At 35.6% G+C, this 16,988-nt stretch overlaps 2 protein-coding genes and 1 long non-coding RNA gene across 5 annotated transcripts in view; all 3 read right to left on the reverse strand.

Moving 5' to 3' along the window:
* The window catches only part of LOC122061569, a 10,339-nt gene extending 6,577 nt beyond the window's left edge, over nucleotides 1-3,762 (reverse strand). For 2 of the 3 annotated variants that reach the window (XR_006134679.1, XR_006134678.1), the window contains exons 1-3: nucleotides 3,212-3,752; nucleotides 3,031-3,129; nucleotides 2,825-2,933 (exon numbers count right to left, since the gene is read on the reverse strand). This is a non-coding gene — a long non-coding RNA (uncharacterized LOC122061569). Of the gene's footprint in view, nucleotides 1-2,824; nucleotides 2,934-3,030; nucleotides 3,130-3,211 lie in introns of all 3 variants that reach the window. The other variant, XR_006134680.1, reaches the window with a different exon arrangement.
* A 1,701-nt stretch (nucleotides 3,763-5,463) lies between these two features.
* Nucleotides 5,464-11,502, reverse strand: LOC122061039 (E3 ubiquitin-protein ligase SDIR1-like). The gene has a single exon (XM_042624207.1). The coding sequence runs from the start codon at nucleotides 11,379-11,381 to the stop codon at nucleotides 10,701-10,703; it is 681 nt and encodes a 226-aa protein (XP_042480141.1). The 5' UTR covers nucleotides 11,382-11,502; the 3' UTR covers nucleotides 5,464-10,700.
* Nucleotides 11,503-15,268: 3,766 nt separating this feature from the next.
* Nucleotides 15,269-15,955, reverse strand: LOC122060832 (E3 ubiquitin-protein ligase SDIR1-like). Its single transcript, XM_042623923.1, has one exon. The coding sequence runs from the start codon at nucleotides 15,953-15,955 to the stop codon at nucleotides 15,269-15,271; it is 687 nt and encodes a 228-aa protein (XP_042479857.1).
* Between the last annotated feature and the right edge of the window lie 1,033 nt (nucleotides 15,956-16,988).

Here is a 16,988-nt window from a genome sequence, read left to right on the forward strand (position 1 = left end):
GTTGATTTTTTACTTAACTTATTTTTTTATATTATATATTTATAGTCTCTTGGTGGTCTCTATATGGAAGTACTGCTCCTGACCTTTCAAAGCTTGCATTGCGCATACTTGGTCTTTGTTGCTCATCTTCTGGTTGTGAGCGCAATTGGAGCACATTTGAATTTGTGAGTAACTGAGTATTGACTATTGAGTTTTGAGTACAATAGTACATGTACTTCACTTAACATGGTTTTATTGAAGATAAGTAGATAACCTCATATTATTAATGTTTTTCAGATTCACACCAAGAAGAGGAATAGGTTAGAGCATCAGCGGTTAAATGATCTTGTCTACATTCAATATAATCGCCGACTTCAAGCAAGGTTCCAAGAAAGAAAAGAACAATGCAGAAACTACAATCCATTGTTGCTCGATGAGCTTAATTGGAGTAGTGAGTGGATGATTGGTGAATCAGAGGATGAATTAGTTCATCCTAAGAATGATCTCACTTGGAGAGATGTTGATAGAGCACTTGGAGCATCTTCATCATATCAAGGCCACAATAGACCAAAGAGGGCTCCATCATCTACCAGTGGAACCAATCTTTGCTATATCCGGCGTGATAGGAGGGTTGAGCTTGAGGATTCGTCAGATGAAGAAGTGGATGAGATGAGTGAAGAGGATATTCGTGATGATGAAAACATTAAGGATGATTATGGCATAGCTCCAAATGATGCAAGCCAACAACAGAATGCAGATGAAGAAGAAGATTTTAATTTAATTACTGATTTGGATTGAAAGTCTTTGAGTCTTAGAACTTTGACGTATTTTGAGTCTTTAAACTTTAAAGTTTTTTGAGTCCTTGAACTTTTAAGTATTTGACTTTCATTGTTTACTAAATTCTTAGCATTTTACTTTATTTTATGTTTTAGCTTCATTGAAGTTTAAAGTTTTTTAGAATGATTAAGAATCCCCAGGTTAGTCACTTCTCACCCATTTAATTTGGCATCTCGATTTTTACTTTCGAAGTATTTTAATTCTAAGTTCTTAATTACTTCTTTGACAGGAGTAGAAATATAGTAGATGACCTTAGGGCTTAGGCACTCATTATGGCATCATAGAGGTAAGTATAATAAATAATTGTATATTTTATGTCTTCTTTTCTTTATATTTATAATTTTTTTTCATAATTATGTATTTATATTATATGTTAATATGTTATGATGATTGATGATTGATGATTGATGATTGAATATTGATGATTGATGATTGATGATTGATGATTGATTGATGATTGAATATTGATGATTGATGATTGATGATTGATGATTGATGATGATGAACTTAGTTTATTCACTTTATTGATTTGTTTTCTTTGATGAATATCTTACATTGGTATGAATATAAACATTTAATATTTATTTAGCATATGAGTAATAGGATTCAACTAAGATTTGAACCAAATAGATTGGTTTTATAAAAAAAAAAAAAGTACACAAGAACGCTTTAGTCAATAAGGCGATGTTTTATGCCCGCCTTATTGCTAAGGCACTCCAAAAGGCCCTCAAACGCCTCCGTCGCCTTACCGCCTTAAAAACTATGATGTCAGCCAATTTATGACATCTGCACGCACCACACATTATGCTGCAATTCTTCGCATCCTCCTCTACATAAAGGGCACTCTCCTCCAAGGCTTATTATATTCTTCCCGCTCTTCTCTTGAATTGAGAGCCTACTCTGATGCTGACAGGGCTGAAGATGTTACTGACCGACGTTCCACCACTGGTTATTGTTTCTTTCTTGGTGATTCTCTTATCTCTTGGTGCAGCAAGAAACAAAGTGTTATTGCTCGTTCTAGTACTGAAGCCGAGTACCGTGCTCTTGTGATACCACCTCTGAACTAATCTAGCTTTATTGGCTACTACAAGACATGGGTGTCTCTCTTCCTATTTCAACTCCCATCTACTGTGACAACAAGAGTGCTGCTCAAATTGCTCACAATGATTATTTCATGAACGTAGCAAGCATATCGAGATCGATTGTCACTTTGTTCGGCATCATTTACTACAAGGCACTCTCACTCTCCCCTTTGTTCCTTCTGTGCACCAACTCGCAGATCTATTTACAAAAACACATCCTTCCGGGCGTTTTCATTTCTTGGTATCCAAACTCAAGTTGGTTTTCTCGGAACCACCTTGACTTTGAAGGGGGGGTGTTAATGTACATCCCCAACCCCTAGCTGTAATGTTGAATTGGTGCTAACATATTGAGGAGGTGTTAATTTATATCCCCAAGCCCCAACTGTAATATTGACTTTCTCCTGTAAAACTCTTGTATAAATAAGTTGTTCTACACATAATGAAACACAGTAAGATTTACAGTTTCCATCTTCTTACACTTTGCTGGACAATTATGATATCTCAAGTTCTCAATTAATCCTTCCGTTATCAATGTTGTGATCTAACTCCATCAATTATACCACTCCTTCTGTGAACTTCCAAACCCAAACCCAAACCCATAATGTTTTCCTCTCCCTTTTTCTGGCATTTGAATATCGGAATTCAGTATAAAGACAAACAATCTTCACCTCCAAAATAGCTTACAAGTTATAAAGATAACTACTTCAGAAGAAATGATAATCAAGAACAAATTGATACACGCAATTGGCACACATGAAAGTCAACAGCATAAATAATCTCATGTTTCTGCATAAACTCACTGCCATTCACCATTGCCCTGTTATCCAAAGCCGTCCTGGTTTTAAAATTTGTCAAAAGGAATAATATATATATATATATATAAGTAAGTATGATTGACAATGCAGTATAACGTTTTTGGATCATACCTGTAAAGGGTAATCCAAAGTTCATAAGCAACTTCTACCAAAGAAAAAAGCTCATAAGCAACCGAATTCTTTTGTGGTAAGTAGAGTCTCGTTCCTTCGGTTTTCTTCCCTGTGAGATTAGAACCAGAATCAAAATTGAGATAGTCACTGCCAACTTTCTATAAGACTTAAAATCAAACATGTAAGCGACAAGATTTAGAATTAACCTTTCTCTGTCACGTTTTCAAGTTCAGGTTCAGAAGCTCCCGAGTCCGTCTGGAAACCCTTGCATAAGCCTCAGAATCCATTTCCCCACACCCTTTGGCCTAATAACTCCACCAAAACAGATGAAGAAATATTGTAAGAGAAGCTTAAAGGAAATAAATTGCTGTAAATCCCTAACAGTACCTGATCTGGGAGAATCCCTTATGGGTTTTAATGGGAGCTTTGGAGTTCAAGACACTGGCATAAGCTTTGTAAATCGTCATCTTGATATGTTCTGAAATCCATTCAGAATCAATCATTTCTTGTCTCATTTCTGGACGGACAACTCGTTTTTGAGTATCCATTGAGAAAGAAATGTTTGGAGAGACGAAACCTGTAAGATTCAGTTCACTAATTCAGATCAGACCAGCAATTTCCGTGAAGAGTATAAAAGGGATTCAATCCGCCATTTCCTCCATGGATTCTTCGTCCACTGCAGGCTAGCTTAAGGGTTCTAGCGGGAGGACCAATTACGCGCCAGGGTCGTGAGATTTGAGAAATGTTTTTGAAATAAGGATAAAGGATCACACAAGAAAGAAGGGTAATGTGTGGACCAATTAGGGAGGCAAATGGGCATCCCAACCAGCGCCAGGGTGGTCTTTTTACAATCGTTGTGTTCGGCAATGAAAAACACTACACCTAGTATACTCTATGCCACACGCATGAGGAAATAGACTAAGGCATCAGCATCTTTTCATAGCCTGGTTTGAATTTCCTATGTGACCATGTGTGTAAAGATAAGATACACTTAGGATGTAGTGTTCTTTTTCCCTTTTCCTTAATTATAGTAATAGTAATTTGAATAAGACCTACCCTTTTGTCGCACATTTCTCGCTTAGGCCACGTTGGACTCTATTCCTCCCCACTCCTTTCTCTATGCTCTTGATCATCTCAGAGGTTTCAATCATGACTTTGACAAGAACCAATCCGTCATCACCGTTCACAATGAGCATGACCTACTCATTTCCATCATATTTTTCAATAGTCTCACACACAAGCCGCTAGAGAGAGAGAGAGAGAGAGAGAGAGAGAGTACAGATGATTCTCCACTCATTTTCTTCCTTTAACAAGTTGTAAGAAAAAAAAAAAAATTTGGGCAACAATGTAAAGCTTGGGAGGAGTGACTCAAAACTCGAGCTCGAGAATGAGAATGCATGTAGAATGAGGAAATATCTTAAATCCAGAATGAGCTGCATTCTTGATCACATTTCGAGAAATTAAGAATTTAAGAATATACTGTATACCAAACATTGCTTTTTTTTTTATTATTATTACAATATAGAACACGTTCCTGGTCTAGAATGTATACCAAACGCAACCCAAATCTCCATAAACCTCTTGTGTCTTGATTCCAAGAAAATGTATTGTATTGTCTAATAAGAAGAAAGAGTTATTGTATTTAGAGGTCCTTGAGACTATATTCTATCATATCATACAAATATTAAGCATTATTATTGCACATGGCATTGAGCTGCAAATCTAGTCGCCAGTTTTTCATAATATAATATCTAGTCATACAACTCATGCCATTTAGCTTTAAAATCCACCTGGTTATGTGCATGGGATTACAGTTGATATGGGTTTATCAGTATATGAATATGAATGTGATTAATACATGAACTATCCAAGTTCATCATGATATAGAACTGGATTTTGTCTCGAATTGAAATCCAAATTCTTTTAGGATTGAATACTTCTGAATTTGTGTCCAATAATATTCAATTATTAATTTTTCAAAATAGACAGGGTAAGTAATATTTTATTTATTTAAATAAATATATATAAATCAAGATAAAAAGAGCGTCATATAATCGCGTAACCTTTGCACCCAGATATAGAGGAAGCAAAATAAAAACCCAACCGCTGTAAAAATACAAGAAACTCACCCTTGTCGTTGCCCTTATGCACCCCTTCATTCGCCCCACACTGGCGCAAGGACTACATATTCTAATAAATTAAATGGGAAGTCCACTAAGCATATGTTTATGTTAGTCCATACCCAAAACCAAAGACAGCCCCATAAGGAACCAATTGGGTTTGATTTGGGTTATTCGATCAACTTGGTCCTATTTCACTGATTTGGTTTAGGGTTTGACATCCCTAACTCAAACTCAACCATAATATTTTCTACATTTTGTACATTAGCATTTATTTTCTGATTTTCGTGCATAAATGTGCACTCTCCCATACTTTTGAATTTTGTTTTTTTTTTTTTTTTTTTTTAATATCTTTTATTTTTTTAATCAAAACTTGACATGTGAGGGAGATACCAGAGGTCCAAACATGCAGTGTTTATTAAATATTAGAATCAGAGAGATATTTTCTTGTTTTTGACAAAAACCATCATAGAAATATTCAAAACCTGTGGGGCCTTCTTTCGTTTTATATAGCACAAGTGGCAAAACAAAGGGGTAAAAAATATACTAAAATAAATAAAGAAATAAAAAAAACAACGGCCATCCTTGAAGCTGATGGTTTGGTGTTGGGAGCTAAATAACAAACAAAATAGAGAGATTCCTGACAGCTCATAAACTGTGGGGTCCCATTGCAACTCTCAATATGCTTTCTCACACTGCCGTCCCTCTGATAGCGTATCAGCAAGACTTTCCTACTTTCTAGATGGTATCAGCATATGCCATGTACTCTCTCTCTCTCTCTCTCTCTCTCTAAAGGTTCCAATTCCATCGTCTCTCCACAACCGTCAATGAAACTAACTACAAGCCAACACCATGACACTCTCTCTCTTTAAATAGACCCACTTGAAGGTCTAGACAATTCAGAGTCTCCTCTTCCTCTTCCTCCTAAATTCTCTGCTTCAACCTACCATTTCCTTCTTCCAAGTTTCATCTGAGAACCAATGTCCAATCTTCTCTACAACTTCTTTCCTACTGATTTTCTTCCTCCTCACCAGTTGCCTGTCAATGGCGATAGGATCCAAAAGCAGGTTGTTACCCAGAAAACAGTTACTTGTGAAGGAACCCTGAACTGCAACTTCTTCCCCACTGATTTGCTTCCTCCTCTTCAGTTTCCTGTGGGTGAAGATATCACTGCTGAAACTGTTCATCAAGCAGCCCCTGCACAGAAAGAAACAGTCAAATTCAAAGGTGCCGCACTTCGAACAGAGCAAGTTCACAGCCACAGGGATTCATCTCCAGTTGTTTTAAGCTCAAGGAAAAAAATACCCTTCTCTGCTTCAAAAGATGTTTCTAATACTTTCTAGATCAAGTAGTACAACAGAGCTGAAGTCCTTGTCAGAATTGTAGAGAATTATTTTTAAGTCTTTCTTTTTGTTTAGTTCTAGTGTTTCACCCTTTCCTCTCATGTTCATTCCTCATAACCTGGGGATTGGGATCTATGAAGTACAACATTTAGTATATCTGAGAACACATGGCTTCATCATATATATACACACAGAACATCCATTAAAGTATAAGAACCTTGATTTTACAAATAAGCCATTGCCCAGGAACCAATTTACCATCACTGACCTGGGAATATTATAAAAAGCATCCATGAAAGCATATGCACCATAAAACCATGCATAAGTCCATATTTATTTTATAGAGTTGGATTGAGCTCAGACAAGTAATCAAATACAAGGATCAGAAGGTGATGGGATCCTTTTGCCACTTTCATATATGAACTAATATGGAGACAGTTTAGAGACATCTATTACTCTGTTAAGAAGCGATTGGATTTGTTTATGAGCCAAGATTTCCAAATTGGAGGCATCAGAAGCATAATTTCAGTATGTGTAAAATGCTCAATCCAACTGCCAAAATATATACAACTGTCTCATAAGAGTTTGATCTGATAATCATATTTCTACAAAACCATGTAGAGGGAGATCTGAAAAATCCACAAATTTTCAACTCAGAGGAAGCGATTTAGTGAAAGGATGAGCTCAAACTTCTATATACAATGTTCTACTTTGGTTTTGTAGATAAAAAGAACAAACATGTGCAATCCACCAACCACCCCAAACTAATTGGAACATGTTCCTGCTAGCACACTTGCACCAATCCCAATCAGATTGTTTCTCTGATTCTTAAGCATCTCTTCTTGGGCATTTATAACACCATCCTTCAATGATAACAGTGAGAACACAGCTCTCAGAGTTTCATTTAAAGAAAGAAATCATCAAAAGTACTCTGACATCTACCCAGAAATTACATATCATCATAATTGTTCAGACATCTATCCGGCAATTACATATCATAAAAAATACTCAGACATCTATCCGGAAATTACATATCCTCCACAAACTAAATTATATTTAAATTTTCCGAGACCAAAGACAGATTACACAGGTGGTTATGGAATCTCCAAGTAGGACATTCTGGGTAAATAAGAAGTTTATTCATACCATTCGAATAATGGGAGAGGGTTGGGCATGCCGTCAGCTTTCAGTAAGCTAGTGGCATGCACCAGTCGTAGGGCTAAGTCGCTGGACACAGGAAATAAAGGGGTCTTTTCCAAAGGGGGAGGAGAGAGGATGACACATGCTAGGCACTCTAGCGGCATGCCTAGCCTTTTCCCTTAAATGTTCTCAACGAACCAAATAGCAGTTGAATTTTCCAGGGCAACGATTTAAAAATTCAATGATATAGAAACTCCAAATAGAATATTCAGGGTGAATAAAAAATTGCTTTGCACCCTTCACTGACCATGACAAAGGATTAACTTCAAGACGCTTTTAAAAATATATCTTTAGTTTCCAGACGTGGCTTTGATGACCCAGAATAAACAGTGAAAAAGAAATGACAAATTACTATCAAGACCCCTTTTATAATCACAAAGATAAAATAATTACCTAGAGAGAGATAAATATAAAGAGAGGGGGGGGGGGGGAGGAAGCTCCTCAACTAAAAGAGTAGAAACTTCAGAGAGCAATCTCATCTCTACCCACATCTTACTTTGAAGTGCAAACATAGGATGAAAAAAAACAACGACAAAAAAGACTATATTTTAAATTTTTTTTTCTCTTTCGGCTTCCTTCATATTTATACAGGAAAGTGTTGCTGCTCTGCATAGTCAAGAGGCTCTCTCTGGACTGGCACAAATATCTGTCGCATGGTGAGTGGTTTGACAATCTTTGAAAAGAGAGACACCAAGGTTCAGCCCAAATGGAGTTGGCCAATTGGCAAGAAAGCATTGAAAATCCCGGACAACCAAGAGGGCATATGCTGGGAGCATATGTGACAGAATTTGAGTATGAAATTTGACACAAGGTCAATTCACATCATTCCCTAGATATCCAATGGTTGGCAATGGCCCCATCACCCTTCCATGTGGCACAACTAGGTATGTAGACCATAAATTTCCTAGTGGAATACACGGTACAGGAAACCTTTTCCTTTAATTCCACAAAAACTTAGCTTACAAGAAGCATGAACAAATGATAAAAGTGTTGGATACAAATCAAGAACAGCAACCTCCTCAGTTACTAGTGGGACCTGCATCTATGAATGATCAAGAGGTAAACCATACAACAATCATTATAATTATTCCATATCAAGAAGTATAATAGATGAAATGGAAAAAAAAAAAAAAAAAAAAAGAAAAAGAACTATTTTACAAAACGAATGTGTACTTGAAAAGGTTATGCACAAAAGTTGGAAGCCTACAAAGTCAAACTTTGGGTTCTTAGTTTTTTAAAGGTCTAACACTTAAAATACTATCAAGTTCCTAAATGTTAGACTGGAATTCAGTGAGTTAGCATAGACCGTTTCTCCCTTTGATTTTTTACCAAGAGATAGGGCAAAATGGAAAATAGCGCCTGGCTACATTCTTACAAAATTACTGCTCCTTTTCAAAAGCTTCAATGAAGGGACAGATGAATAATGCTTAATTTGAGTCCAGTTTAACTCTAGTGACTGCTGAAAACTCTATTGAAAGATAGAAAAGAGAAAAACCACTTGGCACTGCACCTACTGCAGTAAGATGATTACCTAACATCATATAGAGTAAAAATGAATTAAAAAAACGATGAGGTTACACTAAATGATGAGACCAACTAAGAGAAAGTTACATTATTAGTGCCATACCTGTTGTTACTATTCTATGAACATTAAATGTTACTGTAATCAACAAAGAGTTCTTCTACCATAAAAAAGACAAAGAGTTCAAGTTTAAGAAGGTTTAAGCTTTTCTTTTATAATAATCAAATGAATACTCTTAAATTGTATAACAGAAGGAGACTGGAATAATACCTAAGTAATGTAGGGAGAGACAGGAAGAAAAAAAAAATTAATAATAAATGAGAGACTAAACAAAATTAGAAGTCATACTTTGCTGGACAACTATGATATCTCAACTAAACCATTCGCTATCGATGTTGTGATGTAACTCCATCAATTATATCACTCCTTCAGCAAACTCCCAAATCTATAAAATTTTCCTCTCCCTTTTTCTGGCATTTGAATATAGGAATTCAGTGTAAGACAAGCAATCTCACCTCCAAAATAGCTTACAACTTACAAAGATAACTACTATAGAAGAAATGATGATCAAGAACAAATTGGCACACGCAATTGGCGCAAGTGAAAGTCCACTGCTTCAAAACAGCATCAATAAGCTCCTGTTTCTGCATAAAATCACTATCATTCGGCATTGCCCTGTTATCCAAAGTCGTCTTGGTTCTAAAATTTGGAAAAAGGTTTTAAAAAAATAAAGAAGTACCATTGACAATATGCAACAAAACGTATTTGGTTCATAATTGTATATGGTAATCTGAAGTACATAAGCAACCAATTTGTTTTTTGGGTAAATAGTATCTCATTCCTTTAGTTTTCTTCCCTGTAAGATTAGAACCAGTACCAAAATTGAGACAGCCACTGCAAACTTTCTGTAAGACTCAAAATCAAATATGTAAGCGACAAGGTTTAGAATTCACCTTTCTCTGTCACGTTTTCAGATTCAGCTTCAGAAGCACCCGAGTCCGTCTGGAAAACCCTCGCAGAGAAATTCGTATGCTGTAAATTCCTCACCGTACTTGATCTGAGAGAAGTCCTTTAGGGTTTTGATAGGAGTTTTGGAGTTGCAGACACTGGCATAAGCTTTGAAAGCGTCGTCATATCGATATCTTCTACAATCCATTTAGAATCAACTATTTCTGGTTTCTCTTTTCCGCATATACAAAGCAGGTAATTCATTTCTGGACGAACAACTCGTTTCTGAGTACCCATTGAGAAAGAAAAAATGCTTGGACAGACGAAACTTAAGGTTCAGTTCTCAAATTCAGCTCAGACTAATATTTTTCAAAAGAGAGAAATCGGACTTTTAGTGAAAGTTGAATGGTTCTCATTCAACCTCACTATGACTACTGATCAATATGAACTCACAGCACTAATCAAGCCGAAGGCTTAGATATCCGCGTCCTCCATATAACTCTATCTGCAATCATATGCATATATTTTCTAATCACTTTGTCAATCATTATTTTAAGCCTACCCTTACTTCTTCTTGCCCCTTCTAATTGAATTTAATTTTTTTTTTTTCCCCTTACCGTAAAGAATTCCATTAATAGAGGCAAAAGAAAGTCCATTACAGGTTAACTCATACATAAAAAAAAAAAAAAAGGAAAATTAACATGAACATGATTCACTCTATATGAACAGATTTCTCAAATTAATTAAACTGGCATCTCAAAGCGACACAAAGGGCACTTATTGCTCTCCCCAAGCCATTGATCTATACAATCTCCATGAAAGATATGAGAACAAGGCATCATCTTAACTTCCATCCCTTCAAAGAACTCATCGATACAAACCACACATGATGTCTGCAACAAATCCCCTCCTTTCTCAAACACAACCTTCTCTAATGCTTCTATTGCATCTCTTGATGTAGGTTTCATGTCCATTCTTTCACTCTCTTGCGCCATTACCATTAATTCCCCAATAAAACTTGAAATCTGTTCATCCTGTTCATACACTTCAGTTGTATCAAGCTTGATATCCACAGTAACATGCATGGTTGATAAGTATTGATTGGCTTCATCATAAACTCGATCAATGATCAGCTTTTGTAGATATTCATGATTGTTGGATTGAAGGATTTCTATTGATGAGAGTATTTCTAGAACAAAAGAATTCAACCTCTCAGACATTAAAGTTGTACTAAAGCTTCTTAGTAATGTTCTGTGATCTTCCATCTCTAATGTTGTCGACCAAGATCCCATCAAGACCACCGGCTTCCGGCATTCGTCGACTTTAAACTTGAAGAACAGCTTGGGTTCTTCGATCATGGCGATGGGATCATCTGAGACCTTAAATTCTATAGAAACATGGCTGACTCTCTGTGTTGCACGCATGGTTGGTTCGTCCCTTTCTCTCACTATCTCAGTCTCTTGATTCACAAATTTTGAATAGCTAAGAAGGACATAGGTACTTATAAATTCTTGGTGGGTTTTGATTTGGAGAGTAAGATAGGAATAGTTTCTAATTTAGAGTAGGATTAGAAAATAGAAATAGATAAAATAATAGGAAACTTTCACAAATTTCAATTCCCTTTTAACGGATTGGTTTCTATTTCAAGGGTTTCGGTTATCAATCCATAAGAAAAGATGGACCCCACCTTAGTGTGGAATCAATCACCTGTTTTTTTTTTTTTTTTTTTTTTTTACCACGCTTAAACGGTTTGGACGGTTATGATCTAGTGATCAAATTCGAAATGGCAGGGGTGTCAATGGGCCGAGTTGGGCTAGGTTATTCAACCCAGCCCTAGGTCGGGCTGGGATATCTCAGTCAAGGCCCAACCTTGTCGAGTTTAGCCCATTTCAACTTAGCCCTGATGAACCCTGATTGGGTCGGGTTTGACTCAATCCAATCCAACCCAACCCAATACTATTGGTTACTTGGTTGCTTGATCTTGACGCATTGCAGAGGCCAAAGACCAAAGTTTTCGTAAATGTGTAGATTGTGGAAAACAAATGACCTTTTTTTATAAATACAAATTAATAATTATTAGCATATTTATATGATTATATACTTAATAAACATGGTTGGTTTGGATTGGGATGGGTTGGGTTGGGTTAGGTTGGGTTGGGATGAGACCTCAACCCAGGCCCAACCTAACCCTGCCTCGGGCCTGAAAATCTGAACCCTAACACACCCTATGGGCTGAAATCTCAGCCCAAGCCCTGTTCAGGTTCAGGGCGAGCTAGGGATGGTTCGGGTTGACTGGGCTTTTTCGACACCCCTAGTATCCATTTTGACTAATCTCTGATCCTAACTCTTTTCGATATCGATACACATGAATTGTACAAGGGTAAAATCTTGATGAAAACATATTTTATTTCAAGAAAAAGGGTAGATCTGTTCAATATAATTCGGTCCAGGCCAATATGGATAAGTAATGGAATGCTATCGGTCTTGATTGATTCCATGGCCCTTTCTGAGTTTTAGAACACTAATCCTATACCAAGAAAAGTAAAAGAGTCAAGCTGCGTTTGGTAGTCATCCAAAAAAATATTTCTGGCGTTTTTCCGTTCTATGGGAACAAAAAACAGGAAGAAAGCGTTTGGTGTCAACTTGGTATTTTTCCTTTTTTTTTGGAATGAAAAGGAGAAAAAAAAAAAAAAAAAAAAAAAAAAAAAAAAAAAAGAGCTAGAAATGTAAAATGATGGAACGACAAAACCTTGTTCCATCATTTCCGTTTCATTCCAAATATAAAAAAAGTGAAAACTAGGATAATCATTCCTCAAACTGGTTCACCAAACACTTTCTTTTTTAAACGACATTCTGACACAGAAAGCTGAAAATTCTGTTTTTGACACGAAATGTCGTTTCTGAAACTAAGTGACTACCAAACACAGCCTAATATCGACTTTGTACAATAGGAGTAATAATTAAGTTACATAAGTGGCTACTCTACAAGCGAAGAAAAACTTTCATTCTTTGTAATTAAAAAGCATAATCCACTATTCCATTCAAAGATCTGAACCAAATTTATTTAATCTAGTTCTAGCTATGTCCGTCTGGATGTGATTTTTTTTTTTTTTAATACATTTGGTCCATATTAATATTTCAATAGGTAATTGATCAAGAATCATATCGGAATAGTCCTTTGGTGATATTGACATGAATCGACCAATTCATACCGATTCCTCACTCCATATTTTCAAGTAGGGATGTAAATGGATCGGATATGATCGGATCTAGATATTCCTTGATCGGATTTGAATATTCTTAAATTATTATGAATGCGGATTGAGTTTAGATTTTCAATTATCCGTTTACTCTCTGACTTATATAATTCAAACCTTCCTCCCCCTAATAAATACAATTTACTTTACTTATAGTCTATTCTTCTAAGTTGTCCTAGCTCTTTTCCTCAATCTCAAGAAACTTGTCTAAATTTCAAGAACCCTCAAAATCATTAATTGATTATCTAATCGAATCGGATAATTCATCTTTGAATGCAGATACATCAGATATGGATACCCCTAAACCAAATACGTTTTCGAATTCGAATTCTGAATTTCTATTTACATCCCTACTTCCAAGAACCACTATGGCTAAACATATATGGAATTTTTTTTCCTCGCTTTCCTTAAACTAACTTTGGCTTTTTTTTCTTTTTTTTCTTTTTTTCTTTTTTCTAATAATGACTGGTGTCCAAGCCTTCGGCCTGACTAGTCCCGTGGGTTCATACTGACCCCACAACCTCATGGATCAAGTCATACCGGGGTTGAATAAAAACCATTCAACTTTCACTTAAAGCAGTGAAGAGCACTAAAAACCCCTTTTAAAATATCGGACTCAGAAAAAAGAGGGGAAAAAACATTATATTCTATTATATTATTCCCATCAGAAAATTATTAAGCATGACTATTATTGCATAGGGTATTGGGCTTAATATACATAATATCAACCACCAATTGGTGACTGACAAGTGGTAGGAGAATGCCAAAATAGAGTTAGAACCGTATTATCCCTTTGATTGGAACGTGAGTTCTTAGGTTCATGGTTTCAAGATCGACATCGTATCAGTCATATCGATTGTATCAGATTGGTATCAGCTAAGACTGATTTCTAATCCTTGATCCATTGGGATTGGTTATCTGTATTGTTTCATGGGAAAAACAGCAAAAAAAAAAAATGTACGTTTTAAAAAAGCAAGGGCAAGATCGATATCGTCCCCTAAATCCATGCTTCAGTAGTCCGGTTAGATAACAAAGTTGGGATTCCCCTCATAAATCCCATTCTTGATAAGGAGCACAAGGTATGGATTTAATTCTCTATTATTATCTTTCACACTCTTTATGGGATTAAGGTTACACCACCCCCAATCTTGTAAATATGAAAGATAGACCACAAGGTATGGATTTAATTTCTTATTATTTTCTCATTATACTGTATTTTTCAATCTTGATATAAATTACCATTAGTGCATAGAATTCTGACTTAAGAATCAGAGAATCCCTATCGGAGTCAACTCCGACTTCTTTTTTGTTTCATTTTCATCTTTTTGTCTTTAAGATGACCCGACAATATAACAACATAAATTTCTGTGGCAACAGGGCTAAAATTCAAATAATGAGTAAATGATAATATGAACAATCTCTACAAAGCTTAAAAATCCAAATGGTTATGTGCATGAAATAAACTTGAGGGGGATTTATCAGTATTTAAATATGAGTATGATTAATACATCAATTATACATATATATATATATATATATATATTTTTGGGTGTTCAGAGCTATACAACTTCAATATGATCAAATTCTTTTAAGATGGATTTCTGAATTTATGTCCAATAATAACTAATTACTTTTCATGATATATAGATAAATAAAATAAAGCACAAGTATGTGCATCAATTAACTATAATGGGGAAATGTTTTCTATGGAAGTTCCATATATTATACTTCGAGTCCTTGTAATTATTTTGGTACTTCGAGTCCTATCATATATTATACATATCTTTTCTAACCATTTCGTCAATAGTCACTTTAGATCTACCCCTACTTGTTATTGTTCTATGTAATTGAATCTGGCCATTTTTTTCGTTATTGAGGTATCCATGAGCATCCGCTGAACTTCATGAAATACAATTATTTACTAAAGCACAAGTTCATATAAGTAGAGGTTAAGAATTCCATTAAAAAAAAAATCCATTAGAGGTTAACTCACACATTAATTAAAATAAAAATAACATGAACATGATTCAATCTATAGGAACAGATTTCTCCAATCACTCAAACTGGCATCTCAAAGCGACACAAAGGACACCACTTTCCCCAAGCCATTGATCTATACAATCTCCATGAAAGATATGAGAACAAGGCATCATCTTAACTTCCATCCCTTCAAAGAACTCATCAATACAAACCACACATGATGTCTGCAACAAACCCCCTCCTTTCTCAAACACAACCTTCTCTAATGCTTCTATTGCATCTCTTGATGTAGGTCTCATATCCATTCTTTCACTCTCTTGCTCCATTACCATCAATTCTCTAATAAAATTTGATATCTCTTCATCACCTTCTTCATACACATCAATTGTATCAAGCTTGATGTCCACAATAACATCCATAGTCTTAGGATCCATGATGGATGCTTCATCACAAACTTGATCGATGATCAGTTTCTGTAGATTTTCATGATGGTCGGATTGAAGGATTTCTATTGATGAAAGCATTTCTAGAACAAAAGAATTCAACTTCTCAGACATTAAAGTTGTACTAAAGCTTCTTAGTAATGGTCTGTGATCTTCCATCTCCAATGTTGTCAACCAAGGTCCGATCCAGAGCACCGGCTTCCGGCATTCGTCGACTTTAAACTTGAAGAACAGCTTGGGTTCTTCGATCATGGCGATGGGATCATCTGAGACCTTAAATTCTATAGAAACATGGCTGACTCTCTGTATTGCATACATGGTCGGTTCGTCTCTTTCTCTCACTATCTCAGTCTCTTGATTCACAAATTTAAAATAGCTAAGAAGGATGGCGTTACTTATAAATTCTTGGTGGGTTTTGATTTGGAGAGTAAGATAGGAATAATTTCTTCGTTAGAGTAGGATTAGAAAATTGAAATAGATAACATTTTAGGAAACTTTCAGAAATTTCAATTCCCATTTAGCGGATTTGTTTCTATTCAAGGGTTTCGGTTAGAAATCTATTAAAAAAAAAAAAAAGGAAAGATGGGCCCCACCTTAGTGTGGAATCAATCATGTGTTTTTATTTTTACCATGCTTAGACGGTTTGGACGGTTATGATCTAGTGATCAAATTCGAGTACAGGGGGGACTCAAAATTAAACAGGGTCAAAGTAACTTCCAAATCGGGAATTTCTTCCTCTCCCTTTGTCTGGTATTTCATGATTTCAAATTTTCAGTATAGGTGTTTCGTATTATACGGATTAGATCGGTCAGTATCGGCTGGGTCAGAAATGTATTGGCCTTAACCAATTCTCAATTCTGACCTTTTTTATCCCAATACACACGTATGGTATAAGGGTAAAAATCGTGATAAAAACAAAAAAAAAAAAATTCTTTATAATGGGGTAGAACCAGTTGATAGGGTTCAATCCAAGTTGATCTAGATTGGTATTGAAATTATATCGGCCTTGACTGATCTCATGATCGTTCCCAAGTTTTAAATCAACAATTACTTTCATTCTTTCCAATTAAGAGCATAATCACTAATCCAACCAAAGTTGTGAACTTGATTTTTGAATCTACCTCTAGCAATATTGATTCGATATCAATGTATATCGGGCTAGATCTGATAAATTTGCCCTTATTTTTTTTTTATTATTTTTTAATACCTTTGGTCCATATTCATATGTCAATACGGGATTGATCAGGAATCGGTATAATCCTTTGTTGATACTGATACGAATCGGCCAATTCATATCGATTCCTCATTCATGGTTTTTTTTTTTTTTTTTTTTTTTTTTTTTTTTTTTTTT

The sequence above is a fragment of the Macadamia integrifolia genome, chromosome 14 (genome assembly GCF_013358625.1).
Source record: "Macadamia integrifolia cultivar HAES 741 chromosome 14, SCU_Mint_v3, whole genome shotgun sequence".
Lineage (NCBI taxonomy): Eukaryota > Viridiplantae > Streptophyta > Magnoliopsida > Proteales > Proteaceae > Macadamia > Macadamia integrifolia.